This window comes from Manacus candei, unplaced genomic scaffold (assembly GCF_025592945.1).
Source record: "Manacus candei isolate 608988 ecotype Guabito, Panama unplaced genomic scaffold, ASM2559294v1 h1tg000008l, whole genome shotgun sequence".
NCBI lineage: Eukaryota > Metazoa > Chordata > Aves > Passeriformes > Pipridae > Manacus > Manacus candei.
The window spans coordinates 10,270,327-10,296,920 of record NW_026138056.1 but is presented as its reverse complement, the minus strand read 5'-3'; the positions used below and the strand labels follow the sequence as shown (position 1 = coordinate 10,296,920).

At 40.2% G+C, this 26,594-nt stretch overlaps 2 protein-coding genes across 10 annotated transcripts in view; one reads left to right on the top strand and one right to left on the bottom strand.

Moving 5' to 3' along the window:
* Positions 1 to 10,067, top strand: part of ESCO1 (establishment of sister chromatid cohesion N-acetyltransferase 1) — a 32,121-nt gene extending 22,054 nt beyond the window's left edge. Inside the window, exons 9-13 of one of the 4 annotated variants that reach the window (XR_007901522.1) lie at positions 2,815 to 2,904; positions 5,373 to 5,516; positions 6,338 to 6,518; positions 7,895 to 8,057; positions 9,073 to 9,184. Coding sequence is in view for 2 of the 4 variants with exons in the window: in XM_051775149.1 (XP_051631109.1) it covers positions 2,815 to 2,904; positions 5,373 to 5,516; positions 6,338 to 6,525; positions 9,073 to 9,220 (570 nt within the window). In the remaining 2 variants the exon portion in view is untranslated. Of the gene's footprint in view, positions 1 to 2,098; positions 2,222 to 2,814; positions 2,905 to 5,372; positions 5,517 to 6,337; positions 6,526 to 7,894; positions 8,058 to 9,072 lie in introns of those variants that run through there. The other 3 variants (XM_051775149.1, XR_007901527.1, XM_051775160.1) reach the window with 3 other exon arrangements.
* Positions 10,068 to 10,707: 640 nt separating this feature from the next.
* The window catches only part of GREB1L (GREB1 like retinoic acid receptor coactivator), a 137,351-nt gene continuing 121,464 nt past the window's right edge, over positions 10,708 to 26,594 (bottom strand). For 3 of the 6 annotated variants that reach the window (XM_051774617.1, XM_051774646.1, XM_051774633.1), the window contains 10 exons: positions 24,626 to 24,781; positions 24,283 to 24,422; positions 22,365 to 22,526; positions 21,858 to 22,065; positions 21,012 to 21,177; positions 19,824 to 20,051; positions 18,260 to 18,401; positions 16,964 to 17,164; positions 15,078 to 15,216; positions 10,708 to 13,467 (listed from right to left, as the gene is read on the bottom strand). In XM_051774617.1, the coding sequence (XP_051630577.1) occupies positions 13,304 to 13,467; positions 15,078 to 15,216; positions 16,964 to 17,164; positions 18,260 to 18,401; positions 19,824 to 20,051; positions 21,012 to 21,177; positions 21,858 to 22,065; positions 22,365 to 22,526; positions 24,283 to 24,422; positions 24,626 to 24,781 (1,706 nt within the window). In that variant the 3' untranslated portion in view covers positions 10,708 to 13,303. The remainder of the gene's footprint in view (positions 13,468 to 15,077; positions 15,217 to 16,963; positions 17,165 to 18,259; positions 18,402 to 19,823; positions 20,052 to 21,011; positions 21,178 to 21,857; positions 22,066 to 22,364; positions 22,527 to 24,282; positions 24,423 to 24,625; positions 24,782 to 26,594) is intronic. The other 3 variants (XM_051774626.1, XM_051774652.1, XM_051774640.1) reach the window with 1 other exon arrangement.

Here is a 26,594-nt window from a genome sequence, read left to right as displayed (position 1 = left end):
AGGAAAGGCTGAGGCAGCTAGGCCTGTTCAGCCCTGAGAAGAGGTGACTGAAAGGGGACCTCATTAATGCGTATAAATATCTAAAGAGGCAGTACCAAGAGGATGGAGCCTTCTCAGTGGTGCCAAGCAATAGGAAAAGAGGTAATGGACAGAAACTGATGCCAGGAGGTTCCACCTGAATATGAGGAAGAACTTCCTTTACTGTGAGAGTGGCCAGGCACTGGAACAGGCTGTCCAGCGAGGTTGTGGAGACTCCCTTGCTGGAGATACTCAAGAACCGTCTGGATGCAATCCTATGCTGTTTGCTGTAGGATGACCCTGCTGGAGGAGGGAGGTTGGACCAGATAACCCACTGTGGTCCTTTCCAACCTGACCCATGCTGTGATTCTGTAAAGCTAATGTCTAATCTGATAAGTTTACAGCTGTTTTGTTGTAACTGCACCCAAGTCTATCTGTGAGCTTCTTACGATTTTCAGGTTAAAAACAATAAAGGCAATATTTGACTTCTTGGCACCTAAATTTGATAGGATACTGGAATTGGAGATGATGCTGAACTTCATATAATCTTAGAAAGATTTCATGCTTGTCATGATTTACAAGAGTATACAGTGACAAGGACAAGGGGAAATGGCTTCAAACTGAAAGAAAGTAGGTTTAGATTAGATATTAGGAAGAAATTCTTCACTGTGAGGGTGGTGAGGCACTGGAACAGGTTGTCCAATGAAGTGGCAGATGCCCTATCCCTGAAAGAGTTCATGGCCAGGCTGGATGAGGCTCTGAGCAATCCGATCTAGAGGAAGGTGTCCTTGCCCATGTCAGGGGAGTTGGAACTAGGTGATCTTGGATGAGTTTAGAGTTTGCAGAAACTTTTTGGAAAGCTGCATCTAAAAGATACATTTCTGAATAAGTTCCAAAATACTTCAATTTAGAAACTACCCTTCCTGTGCATATCATCAGTCCCCATATTATACAAAGCACTTAAGAAGATGAATAGGTGGACAATAATGAAAATAATGAGACCTACATATTAGAGAGTCAATTATTGCATTTTTACAGAATTATTTTTAGACTTGTGCTAATATACTGTTGCTTAAAAGCATAACAACACTATGATGTTCAGAAGTGGTTTGGTTTTTTATTGGATTTCATTTTGTGGAAATGCCTGGCTATAACATTAACAGGATGCCTTAATCTGAAATTTAGTGTTGAATTTTCTGCATTAGGCTTGCAACAGTCTGGATGCTTTATTGGCAGGATTATCAAACATGTTGTATTTATTTCCTGAGTGATGGTCACAGTTGGTTTAAAATAGGCTATAAAAAGCTCTTGCAGGGCGAACAGGAAGCCAAAAGGCAGAAAAAGACAAAAATTTGAGAGAGGTAGGGTTTGAGGTTGGAGAACAGTAATCCCTTCCTGAACCTTTTGATGCCTTTTCTGATAGTCTCAAGAGACATGTCATAATCCCACAAATTGCACTTTTCTACTTCCCTGAATATTGTAATACTGCTGTTTACTGCCCTTAGTGTTCAGATCATAAAGTATATAAATTCAAGCAGGATTCTTCATTTGTGCAACTGCTACTGAGAAGAAAAGCAGACAGGATTAAAATGGTGTCTGTGTTGGAACCATTGCCATGCCAGCTGCTAAACTAATACTTAGATAGTTCCAGGGCTAGTAGCAAGTAGGTAAATTTCTAAAATTATTCTCTTCGTGTCTTGCTTGGGGTAAGGGAGTAAAATCAGGATGAATAAAATGAAGTACAGATCAAGTATTATAACACTGAACTTGACATTTTTTTGTGGTAGTATATATGGCATTCATACAGTGCCAAATTCCATTGTTTGGTCTTTAGTTGAACATCATTTTGTGAGAAGGTACAAATTTCAATGAGAATTATTCCATCAATATTGTTTCTTCAGAAACTTTTTTATTTAAAGTTGCTTTGAAGTAAGACTTGTAGATCAGCCTTTTCAGTGGCTGAAGTTACTTCTGCATTCAGTATTTTTAGGTCCCATCAAAGCAACTTGAGTTCTAATATCTACCAGTCCCATCTTGCTAGATTTAAGTGGCTTTTTTTGTTTTGTTTTTTTCCATGCAGGTACTGCTCATTATTCACCACGAGTGTGGATCTGAAGAAGAGTTAATTACCTCTATTTTTTTGAGTATGTTTATACTTCAGATACACACAACGTAGTCTCCTTCCCTATTAGATTCTTAGAAGGTAGTTATAAATTTTTTTCTAGTATCCTTCTTGTGGCTTTAACAGTTATGATCAGTAACAAAATAAATTATTCCTTACATTTTGGGCAACTGCATGCCAATCAGTTCACTTAGAACCTCCTGGAGGTCTTTCGCATGCCAAACTTTTAAAACTGAGTGTGTATTTGTGGAGGTAACTATGTTAAAAAGAAATCTTTTAATAAAACTTAGGGTTTTCCCATTCACTGGACTTCGAAAAAAATATTTACATAGGTTTGGAAATCAGTTATGTGAGCTGACTTTGCTACTTCTGTTTTAAAGTTGAGTTTGCATTGCAGTCCTGGGGGAAAAACATCTAGTTGGGAAATTATAAGACACTTTCACAAATTGTTTTTAGATTAAGTTAGGTTACTGTGTAAATTATTGTATAAATAACATCATATTATATCTGTTGTGCTCTTTTAGAAAGCTAGCTGAAGTTTCCTTCTCTAGCAAAGCAGCTGCTAAATAATGTGAAGTCTCTGCATAAATTCAGTGTCTAGAACAATAATTTGCCGTTTCTGTTTGTAAAAGTGTATCTTGTATATGGTTTAGATAAGTGTTTGTTTTATTTAGGGTTGGAAAAAGGAGAGAATTTTGGCTGAATATCCTGATGGAAAGATAATAATGGTTCTTCCTGATGACCCAAAGTATGCACTTAAAAAGGTATGGCGAAAAGGACTGGACTTGTATATTTTGCTTTGTTTGATCTTTTCAAATAAATAATGAAAATGTCCATGGTAAACTTTGTATAATTTACACATGAACAGTTGAAGTTGGACTCAAAACTGCAATGGTTCTGTAGCTTTTTCCACAAACAGGTTAAATATCTTACTCTTAAGTGCTGCTGCTCTGCTCATAGAGGAGATGGGCCTGGGTAAGGGGTGGGAACAGTATTAACCAACTGACTTTTTAAAATACAATTTTTAAATATACTTACTGAATGTCTGGCAGATATTTTGTGTAATATAAACTTCCTACTGTATTTAAACGAACTGAAATGTATTAACTTTATTATACAGCCGTCATTCTCTAGGTGACTTTCTAATAAAAGCATATTGAGGTGGAAAGTGGCCTCAAAGTCTAGTCCATTCCCATGTTCAAAGCAGGATCTGCTCAGGTTATGTTGCATCTGACAACTTTGTAAAAGTTTTACCACTAGGCATTTGTCTGACCTCTTCAGACTCTGTTACAATGCATCCATAATTTTAGGAAGTTTTCCCTAAATGTCCACCATAATCTCCATACTGCAATTTAAGTTCATTAGTACTAATCATACTGATGTCGCTGTAGAAAACATCCTTCTTTCCCTCTTTGCCACAGCTTTTTTGTGCCTGAACAAACTCTGATTTTTTTTTTCACTTTGAGGAAGTTGACCAGATGTGCTGGGTTTTTTAGTTTGTACTCCTAAGTAATGTTTTTTAGAGCTCTATTCATTGTCATGTTCTCCTCTAGATTATTTCCATTTGTGCCATGACTCATGCCTCTTGAAACTCTCTAAAACTGCACACAGCATGCTAGCAGAGACTTAGAGCAGGAGGGTACTTTGGTGTCTTGCTGGCTGGCCTGTGTTCATACATCTCAGTATGTCATTACATTTGTAGCCTGGCACTGACTCGGGTTAGCCTGGGATTTGCTGTGACTAACAGGAACTTTTTTACAGTACCACTATCAGAGGGTCACAAAATGGCTGAGGTTGGAAGGGATCTCTGGAGGGTGAATTGATGCCCGAGAGAGGTCTTGCTGGTGGCATGACTGTAGGAGTTTTTCTTTAGTCTAATTAGAATTTTTTTAAGTTATTACATTGAAAAGAAACTATGAATTTTCTTTTTACAACATTTAATGCAGATAAGTTTTTTTGTTCAAGCTTACTTCTCTGGTAGTATAATCTTAATTTTAGTACATCTGTTACACATTCATTTTTTAATATAATGGCTGAAGAAAAAAAAATACCTAAGTGGTGCAGAAGAAAGACTGTAGCAAATTAAGCCATTTAGGATAGAGTTCTCTAAAGTTGAGAGAATTTACAGTTGTCACCACTGTGGATGCCTGATTTCAAGAATGGTTACTTACTGTTTCAAACTAGGTAATTGGACTTGTCATTAAATGGTTGGTACCTGAAGGTTAGATGAGAAAATCAAGAGTGACTAATACCATGTCTTTTAAAAGTTATTTTTAAAGCTTTTTTTTTTTACACAATTTCCATTTTAAAAGTACTAATGGGCAAAAACTGATACACAGGAAATTCCACATGAACATGAGGAAGAACTTCTTTACTCTGTGGGTGACCATGCACTGGAAAAGATCACCCAGAGAGACTTTGGAGTCTCCTTCACAGCATCAGTAATTCTACGTTTGAGTTACTAATGTAATTACAACATGCATTCAAGAAGCTTATGCCATTTAATGCACCACATGGGAAAGGCCACCTTATTTCTGTCTCACAGGAGATGAGGAATTATAGAGGCTGCTTCCAATATCCAATTGTAGGTACAAGAATCCACAAGTAAAATAGCAGCTCATGCATAAGCTTTTATTTGCATTCATGCTGAAGTTTTTGTTTCTTCTAAACTTGCTAATATTAAACAAAATTTTATTTTTAGTTTCAGTTATTCTTTGCAAACCCAGTGGAAGAGTAGGAAGCTGGAGGAAAGAGACAACAGTTACTTATTCCTTTACAACAAATGCATACATTTTCTACCTGCCTTGGCACTGTCAGCTTTCATTTTCTCAAAACCCTTAATGGATTAGTTCTTTAAATACTTTAACAGAAAATCTTGAACTAAACTCTTTCAGCTTTTCCTGTGGGTCTCATTTACTTCTAAAATACCATACTGCACACTTGGATTATCTGAATTTTCTCTATTAGCCTTTGACCGTTCAAGTTTGAATTTAATGGAAGTTGACTGAGAGATCTCTTCTACTCTTCCTATTTCCAGACGAGTATTATTGAAGGAACATTTTTGTGGACCAATGTGTTGCAAGTTACTTAGGATAATCCTAAACTTCTGGAATAGCTTTCAGTATTCTAGATCTAGATTCTCCATCTTTGCAAATCTGTGATTTTAATGTAAATTTATAGAAATGTACATTTATGTGTTTTTCTTACACAGCATTTAAACTTATTTTGACAGGTCGAAGAAATTAGAGAAATGGTAGACAATGACTTGGGATTTCAGCAAGCTCCACTCATGTGCTACTCTAGAACTAAAACTCTTCTTTTTATTTCTAATGACAAAAAAGTTATCGGCTGTTTAATTGCAGAACATATCCAGTGGGTAAGTGACTGAATTGGAGGAGGGCAGTCTGTGTCTATGCTTAGTGATTGTTCTTCATAGCAAATAAGCATTCTGTGTACGGCTTTTCCACAGAGGAAGAGACTTTGGGTGGTAGACTATTCTGAAATGTAGTTGCTCATTTTTATGTGGTTGACTCTGAGCTGAGACACATGGATGGTGTCATACTTGGCTCAGACCTGCTCACCTAAGAACTTGCTATAGCTGTTGTGCAAGCTCTGGCTCTCCTCTTGCTTGTTGACAAGCAGGTTGAGCTTCCTACCCAGCAGAAATCCAATATGGATGAAAAAGTGTGTGTTCTGTATGATTGGGTTGAATTACAGTGGGATTGAACAGCTCCACAGCACACAGAAGCAGAGGGCAGGACAAGAAGTCATGCTGCCACCGGCGGTACTAAACAGCGGTGTCAGAACTTTGTCACATAATCTGTCTGTTCCCTTGTAAACTGTCCTGCTGCTTTTCTAGTGTCCCTTGGGAGTAGCAGACAACAAGCAAAACAATCTTAGCCAAAGTCAGAGAAATTGAGGCAAACACTTTAATACAGGTGGTAGTAAGAAATGGATTATTTGTTGCTATTATTTTAAGTCAGATAAGCTTTCGAGGTGGGTATTTTTGTTTCACCTCTGTTATCTCTTCCTGTTTTGAAATTAAGACAAATGAAATGAGACACAAATACACAATCTTTTTGGTAAGGCATTTTAGCAACTAAGTATGAAAGAAATAACATTGATAACATTAATTATTTTTTTAAGTCATTAATGATACTTTTATAAAGACACAATTTTTTTTTACATCACTTGCAGGGCTACAGAGTTATAGAAGAGAAGGTTCCAGAAGTCAGTTCAGAAAATGAGAAAGTCATATTTGAAAGACAGAAAGCATGGTGCTGTTCAACCTCTCCAGAGCCTGCTATTTGTGGGATTAGTCGAATATGGGTGTTCAGCATGATGCGTCGAAAGAAGATCGCTTCTCGGATGATAGAGTGTCTTAGGTAATGTTTAAAAAGTTCCTCAGTTACACGTGGTTTAGCTAGAACTCAGTCCAAGCCATTGGTTGCTTTGTGTGTCTCAAGCTTGTATTTTCAAGCTGCTGGTGATACTGAGGATGTAGATTTGAGCACAGTTGACAGTTCCAGTATTAGATGGAGTTCAAAAACTGACATCATTGTTCTGCAATAGCTTGTCTTTAACAGAAATCTTTAGGTGCAATTGTAATGAGTCACCTGGCAGACTTCCAGTGAGCTTGGGGGAAGTTCTTCTGGAGTAGTTATGAGTAAAGGATGCAAGACTGGTTTTGGTCAAAGTGTTACAGACTGGGATTGAACCACTCAGTGATTGTCCATTCCTTAGAGGTAGAAAGAGGGAGGGAACAGAGACCCAGTGCATCAAGCTATTCGATACAGTTTGGTGCCTTCCAATTGTTGTTTGGTGGTTTGTTTTTTTAATATATACTCAGGTTCACTGAGCCATTTATGAGATATTTTCAATTTCCATGGAGCTTTAGTAGCTAGTGATGAGTGTATTCAACTGAATGCTAAGTGCTAGATCCATAAAAGGACTCAAACATCTGTGTTAAAAATGTTGATTTTCCAAACCTTAGGTTTCTTTCAGAGACATTTCCTAGAAGTTTAAACATCAGTTCTGAGTAATGCCAAGAACTGCCCAAATGTTACTATTGCTCTCCTGTCAGGTTTGCGTTAAGCGCCATCTTGCTGCACTTTGTAGCACAGGTGCTGATGTCTCTGCCAGTCCTCAGCCCCTTGGTTATTTGGAGAGCTTAGCAAAGCTATTCTGCTCTGCAGAATGCATCTTGCCTGGCTGGTGGAGCAACTAGAAAGTTCTTATCAGATCATGTTCTGTCTGAACTATTGACTGTAAAGCTGTGTTCAGATGAGTGTAGTAACTTGATTATTTGGTTATATTTTTGACAGCTTTTTAATAGTGTGTTTAATAGTAGCTTCCTAGAAACTATTTCTAAAGGAAAGATTTAGAACATGGTGCTGATAATGCCAAGGTCACGGGTTCGATCCCTGTAGGGATCATTCACCTAAGAGTTGGACTCGATGATCCTTGTTGGGTCCCTTCCAACTCAGAATACTCTGTGACTCTGTGATTTCTCCCCCAAATCGATGCTGGAGTTGTTCCCCCAGCTACAGTCCTAAAGGATTTTTACAATCAATTTTGATGGTTTGTTGCAGCTAGTGAGGCCTCAGTTTTGTTCTTAGCTGTGCACTGCACCTCACCTTTTGCTGTGCTCTGGTGCTTGTTCGGCCTTCCAGTAGCCCATTGCTGCATTAGTAGAAAACAAGTTCACCAAAAAGAGCTTTACATTACTCTGGTGCTCTCTTGGTTTGCAGAAAGGTCTGATGAAGGTCTGATGAGCTCTAGAGCTGGTGTGGACAAGGGAACCCAGACAGTTCAGAGGCAAAGGAAAGGAATGAGACTTGATTTGGGATGGCAATAGGCAGTTAGATCCGCTCAGCAGCCAGTGAAACTTCAACTTAAATGTCTTCGGTAGCAAAAGGTACTTTGAATGGGATGATTCCAGTAGCCATCTAAATCCTGACTTCAAAATGTCGAAGGCATTGTAGCAGACTTTTAGGTCCATTTTGAGAATGTCTACCCCATTTCACTCAAGCTTTCATGGTTGGCTTGGAGTCACAAAAACCCAGTCAGACAGTCTAAGAACCTTGAAAAATCATCTTCCTAAATATATGAAAGAGAAGGGAATAAAACTGGTAGTGATTAAAACAGATTTTGTCCTTGTTATGTTTTCCTCAGTATTTAATGGAGATGTCCATACAAGTGAACCTTATACTTGGTCTTCAACTGCATTTAAGTTTATTTTATAGAAACTAAAAACCTTAAGTTTAAAGGGAGTTTCTTCTTTTTCCAAGAATAAACATTACCTCCTCCTTCCTCTAATCAAAGTCTTAAAGCCTGAGTGCAGTTTTCTAAATTTGCTCACATAGCGAGCCAGAGAAGTAGAACAGAATCTCTTGATTCCCATTCTTACTTAAAATAAGAATAAAACATACATAAAATATTTTTCATGAAGTTCAGCAAATTGATTCTTTCTTTTTGTATAGTTATTACTGAATGTGTACTTAGGAATTATGCCTTGAGGTTGGTCTTTCAGCCCCCTCCATTATCACCCCAACTTGTTTTGTAACTTGTGTTTTCATTCTTAGGGATTGTAGTCACAGCCCTAGCAGTCTCTTTTCCATGAAAAAAATAGTTGGAATGAATTCAAACTTTTTTTTTTCTAAAAAACTCTGAATTTGAACTCTTGATACAATCACTCTTCTTCTAGAACACCAGAACCTTATAAAACTCCTTCCAGAGCAAGTGATCCTCCTTGCTGTTTGGAAGGAGATAGATCCTATAAGTAGAGCCATCTCCTCCTAATAGAGTTTCTTCCTTTTCGGTGTCTGTGTCACTTAATTAATGGTTTGTGGCCTAGTAGCATAAATATTTTTTATTATTCCCTGAGAGTAATAACCTTTTTTTTTCCCCCCCTTTTTCCCTCTTTTAAACAGGAGCAACTTCATATATGGTTCATACTTAAGTAAGGAAGAAATCGCTTTCTCTGACCCCACTCCCGATGGAAAACTCTTTGCAACACAGTACTGTGGCACCGGCCAGTTCCTGGTATACAACTTCCTCAATGGACAGCACCAGACTTAACTGCTCTGAAGGAATTCCATTTTTGTTGGGAGACTTCTGCCAAACCGCACTGAGTGGGTGCAGACTTTCAGCAGAAGCCAGGGCCATTTTTATTACAGTGAACTCAGGACTGGTAACAACCGAAAGGTTGTACTATTTTATTAAAATTGTAAACAATGCAGTAATAGGCTAACTTTGTTTTTTTAAAAGAAAGATATTTTATTAACTTTTACAGAAGTTTGATTGTATTTTATCTAGTTAGTCATGTTTACATGCAGCAGAAAATTGTTCATAGTGGACTGTAAACTAATGCAAAGACTCTAGTCTCGCTGATGAGTACATGCTGAAGTTCTTAATGAGGTGATATACCAGTGCTTCCTGGTACTGTAACTGGTCTCCTGCCCCAGCTCCCGCAGCCAGGGGAGCCACTACTCGTTGCTTGTTTGACAGAGCTCAAGGCTGTGCCCAGTTGCATTGAGGCAAGAAGCGCTACGGTACAGTCGTGGTGGGCATCAACCCTCACGGACTGCACAGTGGCTTCTGGGTGCATCCTGTACCCTGCTAGATGCCAGGGCACCTGCTTGGTGTCAGCAGCATCAGAATCTTGTGCCCTCTGTCTGCTTCTCCCCCAGACTAGTTGTGGAGTAAAAGGTGGAATGAAAACCCCAAGGACTGGTGTACTCGTCATTCTTCAAGTACTGTACTGAGTATATACCTTTGTTAGTGGACTTCACTTTGATACTTGTCACTCCTTCATAAATCTCTCTTTTAAAGGGTTTGTATGTTGAAAAACTGCTGTGGCCTTTCTTGATCTGTACATACTGTAGATAGATTAAAAATAAAATACTTGATAGCTTTTTTAAAGTTACTCTGTATGATACTAAGTCTGAATGAATCTTTAGTGTATTTCATACTTTTCCTGGGGGGAAAAAGTGGCTAAGAGTGTGTTTTGATGCAGTCTCTGGAGAACACAGTTGTGGCATTCAAACCTGCTTGGATAGGAATTCCCTTAGTGACAATGCATTTGTATCAAACCCCAAGGATAAGTGCCCCAGTAGCTCCAGATCAATACCATCCTTATACAGGATTTGTGGTAAGGTGAGAGGGGAATGCCTTCAGCCTTGAGTAATAGCTTAAAACTCTGAGATGGGAAAGAACTAGGGTTAAACTTACAGTTTGTTTCAATTTTGGAACCTCTGTGCAGTTAGGATACACTTGTTTATGTTGTACTGTCCTTAACCTTGGGCTAGAGCTAAAGTAAAGAACTTGCACTGCCTCCGAAACAATACTTGAGTGCTTAAAGCTGGAGTAGCAGAATGGTGATGAATTCTGGTCTGTAGAGTCTGTTTGTTTCCAAGCTGCCACATGTAATTTTCAAGGGGATTGTGAGCTGCCTGTAAAGGGCTTTGTCAGAAAAATGGTGCAGCAAGTTCACTGGAAATCTAAAAGCTCTGGCGGGCTTGGAAAGCAAGAGCAGTACCCATTAAGAGAGAGGCAGTCTGAAATGGTAACTTAATATAATCAAATTTAATGAAAGCACATTATAAACATACCATAGCCACAACTTCAGACAGTTTCAGTTCATAAACAATAACATGAGGTAGACTGACTAGTGAAGCTAAATTCACCAAGTTTTTGGTTAAGAAAACTTTACACTAGGAAAGCAACATTTTTAACCCTCTTCCAAAAGTCACAAAAAGCAATTACATAAGTTAAGCAAAAAGCATCTGCATATGATTCTTTAAATCTTAGTTTACATTCAGTTTTAACCTGTGAATAGACAAGAACATCTACAGGTAAGATATAATGCTAGCCAATTTATTACATTCATAAGAATGGCCTTGATGGCGAGGCTTAAAACCAAGATGGATAGCAATCATCTGGCTGTCAAACAAGGGTCTCCTTCCCAGGAATTTATAGGCAGCCGGTTAAAGTGTTCCATGGGACAGGCCTGCGCTGTTTGGGCTGGTGTAGTGTGCTCTGGCCAGAGCATTACCAAAACTCCTTGCTTCTGCAGGGGAGAGCACTGAAGAAATGGGTTTACTGTTAGTTGGTAAAGGCAGGCAAATATGCTGATTTTCTAAATGCACTCTCAACCTTTAGGAAAATTTTGCACTGCTTCACCAGCAGGCTAATTCCTCCTAGTAGTCTCAGCACCTGGAATTTTAAGAACTTAGTGCAAACATCAAATACACAAACAAAAAGAAAACCATTTTTCAACATGTAATACCTGACACTTCTAAACCACACTAAGAGTCGGGGTTGGCCTTAAGCCTTTCTGGCAAAACCAGAACTACTGGAATACATTCACATGTGTGTATCAAGCGCTTCAAGAAGTATCTTTTATATCCCTGCTTCTTCCCAGTGTTAAAATAGATAAGGCAGGTTGTGTCTGAAGGAAAATAAAAAATAACTTTACAGAGATGGGGTGTTCATCTGAGATTTGCTAAATTTACAGCATCAGAGATATGCTATGTCAACACAGACATATGCAAACCATTTTCCTTTGGCCTCTGTCAAATATATTATGTTTTTTCATCTGTAAACATCTCTTTTCACAAGATAAAAAAAGTTGCTTAATTAACACTATGTGTTAAAAAAATGCAGCTTTGGCAGGTCCTTCTCCAATGAGTTGCAGGTCAGGTATAAAGATGTGGTAATTTCATTGCTTTTTGGGGAGTAAATTTGTATTCATGAATAGCATTTAAAAAACAAACACTCTGCATTTTTCCTTTTAATAAAGGGGCCATGATGTGCAGAAAGATTGTTGTGTGTGTATGGAAACCTCGTCAAGGTAATGCCTGCCAATTGTGCGAGGGGAACAGGGGACCGCTACGATTTAATCCTGACAAACAAATGCAACGGCGCCAAGTTCCTTCCAGAACACCTTAACAAGGATCAGTAAGTATTGCGCTTGTAAGTAGAATAATGTGTGGCTGCTGCATGGCCAGTATTTACAGATTTACAGGGAGGACGGTGTTAGGTGATGCATTTACACATCTTTGCTTCTGGAGAGTCTCTCGTGAGCAGTCCCAGCTCCCTTAGACTTCTCCCCTGCTCCCCTCGGAACTACTAATAGAATACCTTCTGTTTCTCTTGGATCCAGCTCAGGCATCATTAGTGTCCTGCACGTTTTTTGGTATGTTGCTTCATATATGGGTACAACAGACCTGATCTCGGTTCTGCAGCCAACTGGAGCTGAGTGTAAAGGAAATGGAGAGTGAGTTGCGCACAGCCCACCACAAAGGCACCGGACGGACAGGAGGACACGTTTCCATATGCAAAGGAGGATGGACCGCAAGTTTTCAAAGCTCTGAGGAGAGTGAGAAACTGAAGGTGATTTGCTGGGAAGTTACTCTGGCCTCTAAGTGAAGAGAGAGCAGCTACAAGAAGCCTTTGCTTCGTCCCTGGAGTTGAGGAGGGGGCACCTACTGGGCAAAATACCATTGCTAGGAGAACTGGGGTGCACAGTGCCTATCATGTGTTTGCCCATTTGTTCAGGTTTAAGTAGTAAACTTTGAACACCTGTGGAAATTTTGCCAAAGACAGTTTCAATACGTACACAATTACAAATTTTAAACTAACACTGCACAGAGAACAAGGCTATTCCTCTTAATACAAATATCTACTTTATATTGTAGTTTCAAACCCCTGAGTATTCCTGTACCACAGCACAGAGCTGAAGAGACACGGTGGGCTCTCCTCCACCTATCTTCAGTAAATCCCACATGCTGGGGTGCATTTCATGTAACACATTCAAGCTAGCAGCTGCAAGAGGAGAGCAGCTTCTTCCCCTAAATCAGCTGAATATTAAAAGGATTCTTCTTCAACCAAACAACATCCTCTTCCCAGATCCTACAGCTTGGTTGGCTGTGTGGTTAGTGTTGGCAGTTGTGACTGATGTGAAAATAACTGGAATCCAAGATCCTTTAAATCATAACTGATGTGGTAATTTATCCCAAGGAATAAAGCCTACTTCAGAATTGTGGGGAATCCTTTAGAGCAGTCTAGATAAATATCGGTTGCACTTTGCTCCACAGTGATTGTACTTTTTTAAAAAAAAAAAAAAGTTCTTTTTTTTCTTTAGCAGTGTCTTAGCAAGGCTTATATATGGCGTCCAGTAAGAAAATAGAGTGGTTCGTCATCACTGCTGTTAGCAGTTTGAAACTCATCCCGAAGTCGGAACTGCCATTCATCCTCCAACTCCAACCGGACTATCGTCTGCCGTAATGAGCTTCTGTCTTGACATATGACACACAGGGTGGCACCTTCAATTGAAAAGTACATTAGGTTCTCAGGGGTACAGTAATAACTCATTTCCTTCATTCATTTTCCTAAGATATTTTAAAGAAATCTCCGCTACTAGGTAGGAAAAAAGTAGGATTAGAAGGGTCTACCAGTAACCATCCAGTCGAGGCTCAGATCAGTTGTGTGAGCCTCAAGACAACAGCAAATCGTGTCCATCTGTGAGTTCTGTGAATTTGCAGGAAGGCACAGACAGGGAAAAGTAAACATGGTGTTGGGTCTGCTCCATATCACAGAATTTCACTGACTGACAATCAGCCAGTGTTAATATCATCGGCTGCTAATATCAGAGAGATCCTTACATTACTACTGATAATTATGCCAAAAGAATAAAGCCTACTTTTTGTTTGTTTCATGGGACATATGGGTTTGTACAAGGTCAATAATGAAATTCTACTAAGCCAAATCAGTCCCACAACTGATGTAAGAAAATCTGCTATGACTTTCTTAAGTATGAGAGCTGCCCTTGGTAAAGCACTGTAAGAGTCCTTAATTTCTCTGTGGCTAACAAATGTGCAAACTTCCTGGTGTTGCACAGAGACATTTAATAAGCAGGAGGGCTGGACACCTTCAGGGCTTACTCTGTTCTGTGCTCCAGCCCATGCACCTGACACACAGAAAGTTTTGGTTCATCTGTTCCTCTGCAGAGGAGCAGATCCCTCCTCTGCTCAGTTGAAGCAAGGGAATGTCCTTCCTACCAGGCATCCATGGCCCATTTTTGTGAAGAAACCACCTCTTGCCCAAGAAGCAACAGAGAAAATGGCCTCTCTGGCTGCATTCGGCACACATTGGCTCTGGGAAACTGGCAGTGGCCAGCACCAACCTCCACCACATCTTTGTGCCTTCCTCCTCTGTCCCTGCCCTGGAGGGCCAAAGAGGGTACAGGAGGAAACTTCAAAACCTAGTTCTTGGGACTGGCTGAGAGTCATCCCCATGGCATCCCTGCCTGCGTGCCATCCTCAGTCAGCACAAGATGGGAAACAGGTCAGCTATGGCACCACAAATGCACTGGAGCTCTGCAAGACACTTCAGCACTACTGAATACCTGTGGCAATTTGCTCTTTGTTAGTATTAAGACAAAAAGATGAAGAAAGGTTTTTATGAGGTTTATTAAGTTCTGGTGGGGGTAGACCCTATAATCCTCCAGTTAAGAGCTGTCCCCATCTGCAGTAGTGAAGATGGACTGACTGCCAGAGCAGAATTTCTTGTCCTCATCAGTAACACCTATGTTCTAAACTCTCAGGTTGCTGACTGCACAGCTCTCTGCCTGATTTCCATGGATTTTGGTTTTTCTGCACCTATTTAATTTGATGTCACTTATAACTTAATGAATGTAATTTGTCAAAGCTTACCTAAGGTTCAATTACCTGCACTTATTACCAACAGGAACAGGTTTGATACACTCCCAGAAAACCACTCCATCTATTTCTTTTGAAAACAATGGCAGCACTAACTGTGAAAACAGTGGAGCTGTTTAACAAAGCTCATTATTCCTCTGCGTTTCCCTTTTCCTCCATGCTATTATTACTTGGCAGGAAAACACCCAGGATGCCCAGCAGAGCAATGAGATTACCTTTCAGAAACCTGAACCGCTTGAGGAGGTCTGCACCAACGAAGGAGTCGCAGAGATAGAGCAGAAGTCCACTGAAGAACACCCCTTCACAGTTGACATTGACTGAGTGTGGGCGAGAACTAATATAGCATATAGCCACCTGGAACAGAAAGGGGAAAGAAAGGAAGCACTCGTGTTGGAAAGGTCTAAGGATGTCTTTAAGGGGAATGGAATATAACTTAGTGATAACAGGCGAGTCGGGTGGTGCTGGTAAAAATACAGTCCAAGAGGACTACAGTATTGAGCAAATTCCCTGAGGAAATAACACATGGGACAAACTTCTAGATTCTGATTTGGTCACCAAGTCTGCAACACGTTATTTCAGGGCTCTCTGCAATTCAGTTTCATTTTCTGCTTCTCTAAAAATTACCTGCTTATAATGACTGTTAAGACTGCATGGGTTGCTCCAATAAGGATGCATTTGTCAAACACAGTAAGCAACTCCATGAGTACTGAAACTGCTGAAGCTTGTGGTTCGCAGCACTGCAGCTCTCCTGTGTCTCAGTGCCGTGATAGCTGTTGTGTATCTTCTCTACGTTACCACTGACCTTCGTAAAATTTGTCAGAACCATACCCCTGTTAGATGTTCACCCTGCTTCGGACCCACTTCGAACTGACCATTGGGTTCAAAGATTCTAATCTCCCAGCCTAAAGACACCTAAGATGTATTTGCATCTTAGTTTCCCTAGAAATCCGTGTTCATAAAAAGAGAAGCAAAAAAGGATGAATACCAAGTTCTGTCAAGAATGGCATCGCTTTCAGGTTTTTACTTTGTATGAAATAATATTTCAGACAGACACAATTCCTTTACAAATCATACAATCATAGGATTGTTTAGGTTAGACTCATTGAGATCCAAGATCAGAGTCCAACTGTTAATCCAGCACTGCCAAGCCCACCACTAAACCAATGTCCCTAAGGGCGACATCTACACATCTTTTGAATTCCTCCAGGAATGGTGGCTCCACCACTTCCCTGGGCAGACTGTTCCAATGCTTGACAACTCTTTCCATGGAGAAATTTTTCCCAATATCCAGTCTAAACCTCCCCTGGCACAACTTGAGGCCATTTCCTCTTGTCATATCACTTGCTACCGGGCAAAAGAGACAAAAGACTGACACCCCCCTGGCTACAACCTCCTTTCAGATAGTTGTAGAGAGCAATAAGGTCTCCCCTGAGCCTCCTTTTCTCCAGGCTAAACAACCCCAGCTCCCTCAGCCTCTCCTCACAGGACCTGTGCTTCAGACCCTTCACCAGTTCTGTTGCTCTTCTCTGGACACACTCCAGCATCTCAATGTCTTTCTTGTGGTAAGGGGCCCAAAACTGAACACAGGATTCAAGGTTTGGCCTCACCAATGCCAAGTACAAGGGGACGATTCCCTCCTTGGCCCTGTTGGCCACGCTATTACCGATACAGGCCAGGATGCCACTGGCCTTCTTCACCACCTGGGCACACTGCTGGCTCATCTCCATCTGGCTGTTGACCAGCACCCCCAGGTCCTTTTCCGTCAGTCAGCTTTCCAGACACTCTTCCCCAGGCCTATAGCAATGTTGCATGGGGTTGTTGTGACCCAAGAGAAGGACCTGGACTGCACAATCCAGCAGTCACATTAGTTCATCACAGACCTCTCATCTCTACCCACACCAGCCAGCTGGAGGCTTCATCACCAGCTCCTCCAGTGGATTGGTTCTTTACCTCCAACAGCAGAATCTGTTTGAGACCAAAGTCTTCAAACGCTACCCTTGATGCTGAAGGTTCCTAATAGAAGGGGCTTTCAACACAAGAAAGATACTGAAGCAAAAGTTTGCATTTGCTCATCCCCATTATCCCTGTAAATATTTTGTACCTCAAGCCCAATGTTCAGGTAGCAGTCGATGGCCAATACCGGGTTCTTGAAGTTATGAATGGCCTTTGGGAAGAGTTTGTATGTCGCATGTTGAAGGAATTTCTCCAGGAGGAACTGAGACGGGGCTGCCAGCAATGTATGCTCGCTGTCAGGGGCACAGACATACTGAAGAGGCATTATTGGTGCCACGCTGTCCGAAACCTGCGGTGAAACCAAGGGGAACCCCTTTTAACCCAGTGTATTTGCTCTGCAGGAGTTCCTCTACCTGGGGAAGGGATCGCCATGACAGAGCAGGTAGAGAGAGAAAGCTGGGGGAAAGGATCAAAAATCATCACTCGATTTTGACAGCACCACAGCATAGAAATAAATAAATTACTTGTTCTGTGCTTGCTAAGTACTTCCGTGGATATCTGCTTGCCTAAAAAAGGGATAGAAAACAGGGAGTTCAAATTGCCTTCATCCTATCTTACTCCTGGACATTACAGGAAATGACAGACTCCTTGTGTGGAGTCATCCATAAAAAAATGTTTTCTATGGAGTTTTCTCATAGGCCAATCCATCACTACAGATTCCACTGCAACCACAAGAAAAAGGAAAATCAGAAAATTAATTTCAAAAATATTCAAAACCAGGGTTTAGTCAGTTAAATCTTGAAATATGGAGGTGGTTTTATAAAAGAGGGATGGTGTGGGATGTGTTTAAAACTACCAGGACCACAAACTACAAGATTCCTAGATAAAATCCAATCCTTTGAAATACATCTCCATTTAAAGCTAGCATAGGTGCAACATACTCTGCATAAAATATGTGGTATATTTTTATAAATACTTGGATTCCTTGGGTGGATTTCAAAAGGTTCCAGTTTTCAGAGCCTTTCTTCAGGCCTCTTCTTGTCAGGAAGCGCAAGGACTGAAAGTCATCACAGACTAGCAAACTTCAGAAAGTAGTGGCTGTGCTAACATTTTTTAAACTGAGTCCAGTACAATTTACCTGCTTTTGATCAGAGTGTATGTCTACAAATTCTTCCTCCATCAGAGATACCACTGAATAGCTTGACCAAAGCCTTTCCAATTCCAGTCCATCTTCTAATAGGATTTTTCGTTAGTAATTTATAATTGGCAAAATATTTATAATTTTCTATTTTTGATGTGGCAGCCCTACCACAGAGTAAGCCATGAATGTCAGATGTCAAATAAGGACAGAATAAATCTAAAAGACTAGAAAATTCATTGTTTTGAGGGGAAACAGGTCCTGATTTTACCCCTTATGTATTACGGAGCATACTCCCACACTCACCATGATTTTTGGCTTAACGACAAAGTCCTTCTGTCCTCCAACCTGAATATGTTTCTTCATGACACTGAAGTTGTTGAAGCGGCAGATGAGGAGGCCACTGCTGTTTGTCCGCAGATTAAAATCTACGTCTTCACAGAAATACCTGGACATTAAAACACAAGATCACTAAACCAGCTGTGTGGCTGCTGTGCATGAGCAAGCATTCACACACCCGCTGCGGAAATGCACCGGTATGGGCTCAGCAGAGATTTTTGGAGACCATCTGATGTGGTGCCAGGACAAATTCTCTACGGACCTCTGAAGACTCATTCCTTCGATGTGCTCCTGGTGTAGGAAAGCAACTGCTGGTCATCTTAAAATCAAACTAGTCTTCACTTTGCAGTGTGCCTGTATAGTTCTTCCCCATACCAAATCTGGCTCATCCTCTCATCCTCGTCATTTACCGACATCAACCATTTCCTGTCCACCCTTTCCTTTTTTGTTTCTTTATAACTGTTGTTTTTTTATATATATATTTTGGAACTGAGAGAGGCTCTGCAGTGACCAACCTCCATTTCTGAACAAGCCAGTTCGATATGACATATTTCTTCATAAACAGCAATCAGGGGATAAATGTGGCTTTAAAAAATATTTGGCTATGGGAGACAAAGCAGCTGAGAAGTAACATTTGTCCTGTGCTATTTACAATGTAATTGCTCACTTCTGTGGGCTGATTCCCATCTCATGATTCAACCTGACAAAGAATGTGAAATCAAGAGCTCTGGAAGCCACACCAGCTTGCACGGACAGGCTACAATTCCTTGCTCGAATATACAGGATCCCTGAAAACAGCAGCAGGAGCCCAGGGTGAGAAGCCCCAGGGCCATCTGTGGCCAGCAGAGACAAAGTTTATTTTTGAACTCACTAATCTGGAGAGCAGGAGAATTGGTTATTGCTTCAATCTGTGATGAGAACTAGCAGTAAAGGCACATTATGTCAGTGCTTTATTGCAAATGCTTTAGGATGAAGTTAGGTGAGGATTGGGAAGAAGAAGGAAGGAAATAGTGGAAAATTATTTTTTAATCTGCTTTTCTCGCAAACCCAAGTGGCAACAGGGAGGACAGCCGATTCTGCAGGAAACACAAGGAATCCCGCCTCACAGCATTTGACATAGGAATGGCTCAAATATTTCCTATACGCTTGTTCTTAGTGACACAACAGGCTCTTGCCTGGTAGAGAGGAATGGTGGAAGCTCCACACTCTTCTGTAACTGATGTAATTTTGGCTCCTTTCTTCTACTTTTAGTCTCCCGGTTACTTTTTTCTTCTGAAGTTTGTTCTTTCCCTCATCTTTTCAATTCTCTGAAACCTTCCCCTGCCCTTGCCTCATGGTCTGTCTCTCCCAGGGTTTTTTTGGCTTATTCATTCAGATGCAATGTATATCACTCTGTGTTTTATTTTTGTGATTGTGCACTCATTACCTAGACAGGATCTTTCTGTTTATCTCAACAGCATTCAGAAATATTGTGACAAGACTCTTATCATGTTAACATACTATTTTCCCAATATATATATGTATTACCTACCTTTTTAGATCATATTGCACATTCTGGGTCAGGTCTATGTTGAGCAGTATAAAATCACGCACATGGCACCTAGAGAATGGAGCCTTTGCTTTCCTGGTATTCAGCTTGCTGTTCCATTTCTGAACACCCAGTATTGCATAATGAACAATTTTGGGGGTGGCTTCAATGTGTTGGAGGACACTTTTCAGAGACACATTCTTGCTGAAACTCCCAGGCTCCAGGGATCGGCTGCAAAACATGATCATATACAACATAAAGGATACCTTATTGTTTTTCTATAACATACACTGCATATATATACGTATATGTGTAAAAAAGGAGCAGGAAATTCCAGTAACAGTTGAGAATGTTTACTCCAAATGCTGTAAAAATATATACATAAATGCAGACTTTATAAACAACAGACAACTAATCTTATCCCATCAATGTAGCCATTAAGAAAATCAGTCTTTCAGCAGAATAAGGTCTTACACAGCAGTTTAGGAAGGGAAAAGGAATCCCCTTACACATCATTTCTGGAAGGGTATTTTCTCTGTAATGGACAGTACAAATGCTGAGAAGGGCAAGAGCTTAATGCCTTCTAAAAAGCTGAAGTTCCCAAAATACCTGTTTTCACTGAGACACATAAATTGAATCAAAACAAATCAGGGAAGTAACATATTGAGAAATCACTCAAGTAGTCACTAAAAGCAAGAGTGGTTTTAGGCAAAGAACAAACACAAGCAGAGCTTTGCTGATGGTACTGACACAGATGTCAGGGTACAATCAGGTGGAAGTGTTCAACAGCAGGAGGTTGAATGTTGGTGGTCAGCAAGACAAAGGTACAGCCTTCCTACTGCTCTGAGTGAAAGAGCTGAAGGTTTGCATTTTAGACAATACAACTAAAATACACCATAAATACATGTAAGTGTACAGTTCCTGTGCTACTTGAGTAATAATGATTGAGTGAATAATGACCTTTGTGAGGCCCTTTGGACAGGCAGCCTGGTGTTACTACATCAAAGCCCCTGCCAAAAACTGCTTTTGCTTGGCAATATCTGGAGTACATTTCCAGCAGCTCCAGCTCCCCACCTCTTCCAGTTGCCTGGTCTTTCACACCCTGTCAGATGCTGGAGATGAGCCTAAGTCACAGATGTGCTGCTGTCTGTGCTGGATCAGTGCAAGGACCCCAACATGTTGGTTACTTACCTGGACTGCTCGTGGACGCTGTGCATGTTCCACAGGACACAGGAGTCATCCATGACCACGATGAATGGCCACACACACTGGCGCTTGACTCCCAGTTCCTCCAAGCGGTTTCGTTCCAGTTCTAGATTGTGGTAGGAAAGTTCCTTAATAAGAAACCTGGCAGCACCTGACAAAATACCATAAAGAAGACATCTTTATTAGATTTTATCACTCTTCCCAGAGAAAGGTTACATGAACATCTGCAGTCATTACCCTTTGTGAACTTTAGTGCTCTTAACACCTTAGTTTAAGAAGAAATCAGTATGTCCCTTTTTCAGTGCGAGTAAATCTAAAAGGCAGATGCCAAGAAGACTGGATGCTTTAAGACATTCTGCAGAACACAATTTTGTGGGCATTAATAAAGTAACTTAAACCAAGAAGGGACTGAGATTCTAAAACTGAAGCTACTTAAAACTTTTTGCAGAAAAAACTCAGCATCCATGAAAACAAATTCCAAAGTTCAAGCCCCAGTGTTCAGTTGCAGTTAATATTTACCTTCAGCTAACTAAAAAGTTGCAATTTGAAAAATCACATGTAAAACATATAGAATGGACATTCACACAGCAGGCCTGAGTAAAATGAGTGAATATGGCCCATAAAACATCAGATTTTAAACTGAGAAAGCAGTGATCAATACATGTCCCTGACAGCAGTTCTTCCCCATCACTGTATTTTCCACACATATTCCTGCTATTATTACAGCATGAATGTGAAGGGCTGCTGCAATGTTTCCTTCAACAACATCATCCACATTGTCCAACATGGATTTTGACACCTTCACAGCAATGCACGGATAGTGTTTCTTACCAACTCCAGCATTGTTGAACATGCCTGGCAGGACAAGCATGATGTGGTTGGGCCAGTATTTACGGTAGAGAGGCATTTCATATTCCTTGACTACAAGGAGGTGCAGGTGGTTAATGCCTTCCATGGCGTGGTAGAGGTTCAAGAGGCCATGTTCATGACGTCCACTCGATGGAGTGAAGATAGGACTCTTGACTGCATTCAAATTCTGCTGGAACAGGACATATTTTGGCAACATGTGGTAAAAGGCAGGCTATTCCTGATAGAGATTTTTATTTACTTATTGTTTATACTAGGTTTTAAGACTACTGATCATTGCAACACATATGAACTGGACACTAGGACCGGAAAAAGGGATGATTGTCCTCAAAAACTCCAGTTCTAAGGACAGTCAGGCAAGGATTACACATTTTAAAACAAAAAGAAAACAGAAAAAATCTCCCCCCATTAATTTGCAAATATATCTCTGGTTGACTGCATTCAGCAGATGGGTAAGAGCAGCACACGCACCTTGTCAGAAACGAGTGGGAGTCGCATGCTTTCTAGATGTTTTCCCTGCTTGCTGAAGACAAAATGGTTCTCTTTGGACTTTGGGATTATAAAATGCAGTTGAACCTCTTCTCCTAGCATCGAGGATGAAAATGTGAATGCATGCAGAGTGGAATCAGATACCTGTATACAAACAAACAAAAAAGATTTGCAAGCAGGTATAAGGAGTATATGGCAACCTGTTCTTACAGCCACAGTGCTGAAAGCCATCAGAGAAGAACATCCAAAACATTCTCTTTCAGTAGCTGAAGTTAACAGTACAATATTCTTATTTTCCTCACCATAAGGCACATTATTTAAGAATGTAACCGGCCTTGCTGTTGAAAGAATCAGCTTTCTCTGTCAGTAATTATCTTTGGCAAACTGGACTCCTCTGAAGTCTGCTTCAGCTAGGAATTATTTATCAATATTTACAAGGAGAAGTCAAATATACATAAATAAATAAATAAATATATATACACACACACATACATACATACACACATGCACACATACATACTAGGAAACAAACTGTCCAAATAGATTTCCCCAAAAGATTCAAAGAGCAGTGTAGCATGGGGGTGTGCCTCCACAGCAGCATGCACTGCCATACAGACAGATCAGCAGCAGCACAGCTGCATTAGTATGGTATTTTTCCTGTGGCAATACTCTCCTTTGAGTGACCAAAGCAGACCAGGCCATTAACAAGGCTACGGAGAATTTGGGTGAGCTTAAGTTTACACAGCACTTCACTGAACCGTGTAAGTGTATACAAAGTGCCTAAATATCTGATAAGATTTCATCCTTCAGAAACATCTATCTTACTACAAAGTTGAATCATTTACTCCTACCAGTGAGTTTTCTGTAATCTTTACTGAAAAACTGAAATTAGCCTAAATAAAGGTGGAAAAAGCAAGGGACTTTATTTAGGTTCTGTTAAAGCATTTAAGAATCTCTCTCCCTTCATAATGCTTGCTGTCCAACATCTCCCCTTTGAATGTGTAATTTCCCTGAGCTCAATTATCATAACTCTATGTACACAGCTCGCACTTGCACATAAAGTAGATGTTTATATTTATTACTACCAGTTATGTTTGATCACATGCACAAAGATAAGTGGAGGGAACAACAGATGTCCTTGGGGAGGATTTGCTTCTGTCAACATAATGAAGCACGAGGTTTAAGTCAGACCTGCTGGTGCTGCGCCGAGGTTACTGACATTGTACACTGCCATGTCGGTGTGTCCACACTGTGAGAGCTTAATAGCAAGCTGTTGGAAAAGATCAGCAAGCAAGGAAAGAATGATTCGAGATAAGAAACTTCCAAGTAAACTGTTGTTGGCGGTGAAGGAATAATGTGTGAGCTATTAACCAGGAATAATCTTACTTGCCAGTCTCCTGCGAGAGTAACTGTTTTAGAAACCAGAAGTTTTTTAACTGAACAGTTAAAAATTTTTATTTGTGTGCAGTGACTCATAAGCTACTGCTGAGAAGCTTGCACAGTTAATTACAAAAGGAGGAAGAAAGGCCTTCCCATCTCCGATCACACACATGGATGGCTGGTTTTTAGGTAAGACAAGCATCTCTCTTAATTTTACAGTCTTCTCCCCTGAGATACTGCAAACCCTCTGGGCAGGCTGAATAATGCTTTGGCTTGAGACAACTTGTCACAATATTCACCCTTTGCCAGAGGCAGCTGGAGGGAACTGCTCATTCAGAACATAACAAACACAGTTAATGCTCCTGGGTCTGTAGCTCAATATGTCCCCTGAGAACGGAAGAATTAAACAATTCCATCTCAGGGAAGGTGGAAGCACGAATCCTGAGAGAAGAGCAGTATGCCTGGAGAGACCACAGAAAAAAAATGAGGATGCAATTTACCTTTAGGCCTCAACACCAACCTGTGCAGCAGGATTAATGTCCATGTACTGATGGCACTGCTCACAGTGATGGAATGTATTGTAAGCTGCATATTTAGTCAGCATCATGGACACAGTCTCCCTTTTCTTAGGTTCCTCTGATTTTGCTTCTTTGTTGGCTTCTGTGCACAAAGAAAAGAAACAGAAATTTAAGAGTGGTGAAAAAACAGAGATTGTGATCCCAGGAGCAGCTGTAAAGAACTCACAAATTGTTTTGTTCTATATAATTTTGTAGAGGTTCCTGTGAACTCATATGTTCAACTGAACCAATAAAAACTGATTCTTTGTAGGAAAGTATTCCTCAAAAAGTTTGCATTTTGCTTACCTTGTTTCACTCTTGAGAGTTGTTCTGTGTATACAGGGCTTATATTCCTGTACTTGGGGTCATGTACACTCAGGTCAAAAGATATTTTGCTGAAGATCTCAATATCTGGCCAGTGGTCGTTGCTAGACTGAGTAATTTCACTGTTTTCTGTATGATCTGCAACAACACACTTCAGGTAAGCAGTATTAGATACCCACCAAATGATATTTATGTGATGTTTGCTGCTTTTCAGTTGTGCAGGAACTTACCACGCACACACACACACGTGCAGCAACATCTTTGAACATCATAAATGTTACCATTGGAATTACAATCCATATAAAGCCATTTCAAAGAAATGGCAATTTCTTAGAAACTGCATGCAGGTGAAGGAACCTTCTAGGTATTTTTCAGCTCTGTTCCTCATCAAGCTGAGGTATTATGCACTCTGGTTTAAGCATAACATGCTCAAATGAATGGTGCTATTTGTGCAGAAGGTACAGGTGTAGTTTTGAGCCTCTTTGTGATGGAATTAAGAGCACTGGGTAAATGAGAAGTAAAATATCCAAAGGCAGAAGAAAGCAAGGAAAGAGGTTGCATAAATATACGAACTAGTAGCTGGTGGTACATGATAAAGGCAGTAAAAGATACACTCCTATTACAGAATGGGGTGTGGCCACCAAGGATAATCTGAAATGTTTTTGCTTTGATCCAACAGAGATAAGTCTGAAGTAGAAAACCAAGTTTAAGCAATGGGAACAGTAGAAAGCACTGGTTAAAGAAAACAAGTTCAGAATGTAGCTTGAATATCAGCCAACTCAGTTTAAAATGAGATGGAAGAACACACAGAAGTAGGTATGTAACTGAAGTTAGTGATTTTAGAAAAGTGAATTCAGGTGAAATGAAGGTTGGGTCTACAGATGAGCACATGCTCATGTTACCCTGTCTGATGCAAGAGAAGTCGCAATAATCTACAGAGCTCTGAGTCCATTACTTTGACCTCCGTAATATTCAAAATTAGGGTTAAGGAAATAATTAAAGCTGTTGAAGTAAATGATAAATGTGATAAAATTCAACACGAATTGACTAAAGAAGTCCTGTGTTACTTTCATTATATGGCTATGAGATACCTATTTCTCTGAACAAAGGAAATGCAATGCATCTTCTCCTTCTGGACTTACATATTTGGTATGATACTACAAGACAAATTATTAATACAACTGAAGAAAATGAAGATAGTGAATTGAAAGAGTTGATTAAACAGAAGATGGCAGCATGTAATATCATAAACGTTAAGGCAGATGGAGATTACAGAAGAAATTAAAAGATTGGTAGAGGGGCACACTGTTTAATATTGCCACTAATGTCACCAGCTTAAACAAAAAATTTGCTTAAGTTTGCTGGTGGCACACTTTTAAGAGTCACTGTTGACATGAAGAAGGAATCAAAGATCAGCCGGAAAGAATTCAATGCCCTCAAAAACTGTAACAAAAACCTGGTGATATTTAGCAGAAAAAATGTGAGTCCTATGGACTAATAGCAAGCACTTCTGCAGCAGGTTGGGAGCACTTCAGTTGGAAATGGCTGAGTTGCTGGGGAACGTAGTAGTACAAGCTATGTATCAATGCCAGTGAAATGGGAGAATGGAAAAGACCAGCGCAATCACTGGTTTCATCAATCACAGGGCTTTCAATCTGGGCAGGGGAATACATGAGTTGTTGTAGGCTGAGTTGGTTAAATATCCCTCAGAATACCCTGTTCAGTTCTGCTCACCCATGCACCAGAAGGATAAAATGAAAATAGATATGCAGGCAAGAATACCAAACTGATAAGGAGAATAAAGGGTCTGTCATTTGTGAGGATCCTGTAAGAAGATCCAGGCTACCTAGATGAATGCTGAGAGAGGGTAAGATAGCTGCCTGACTACACCAAAGAAGCAAGCCTCCAAGAAGAGAAAAAGTATTTTAATTTAAATTAGTATTTTCTTTGG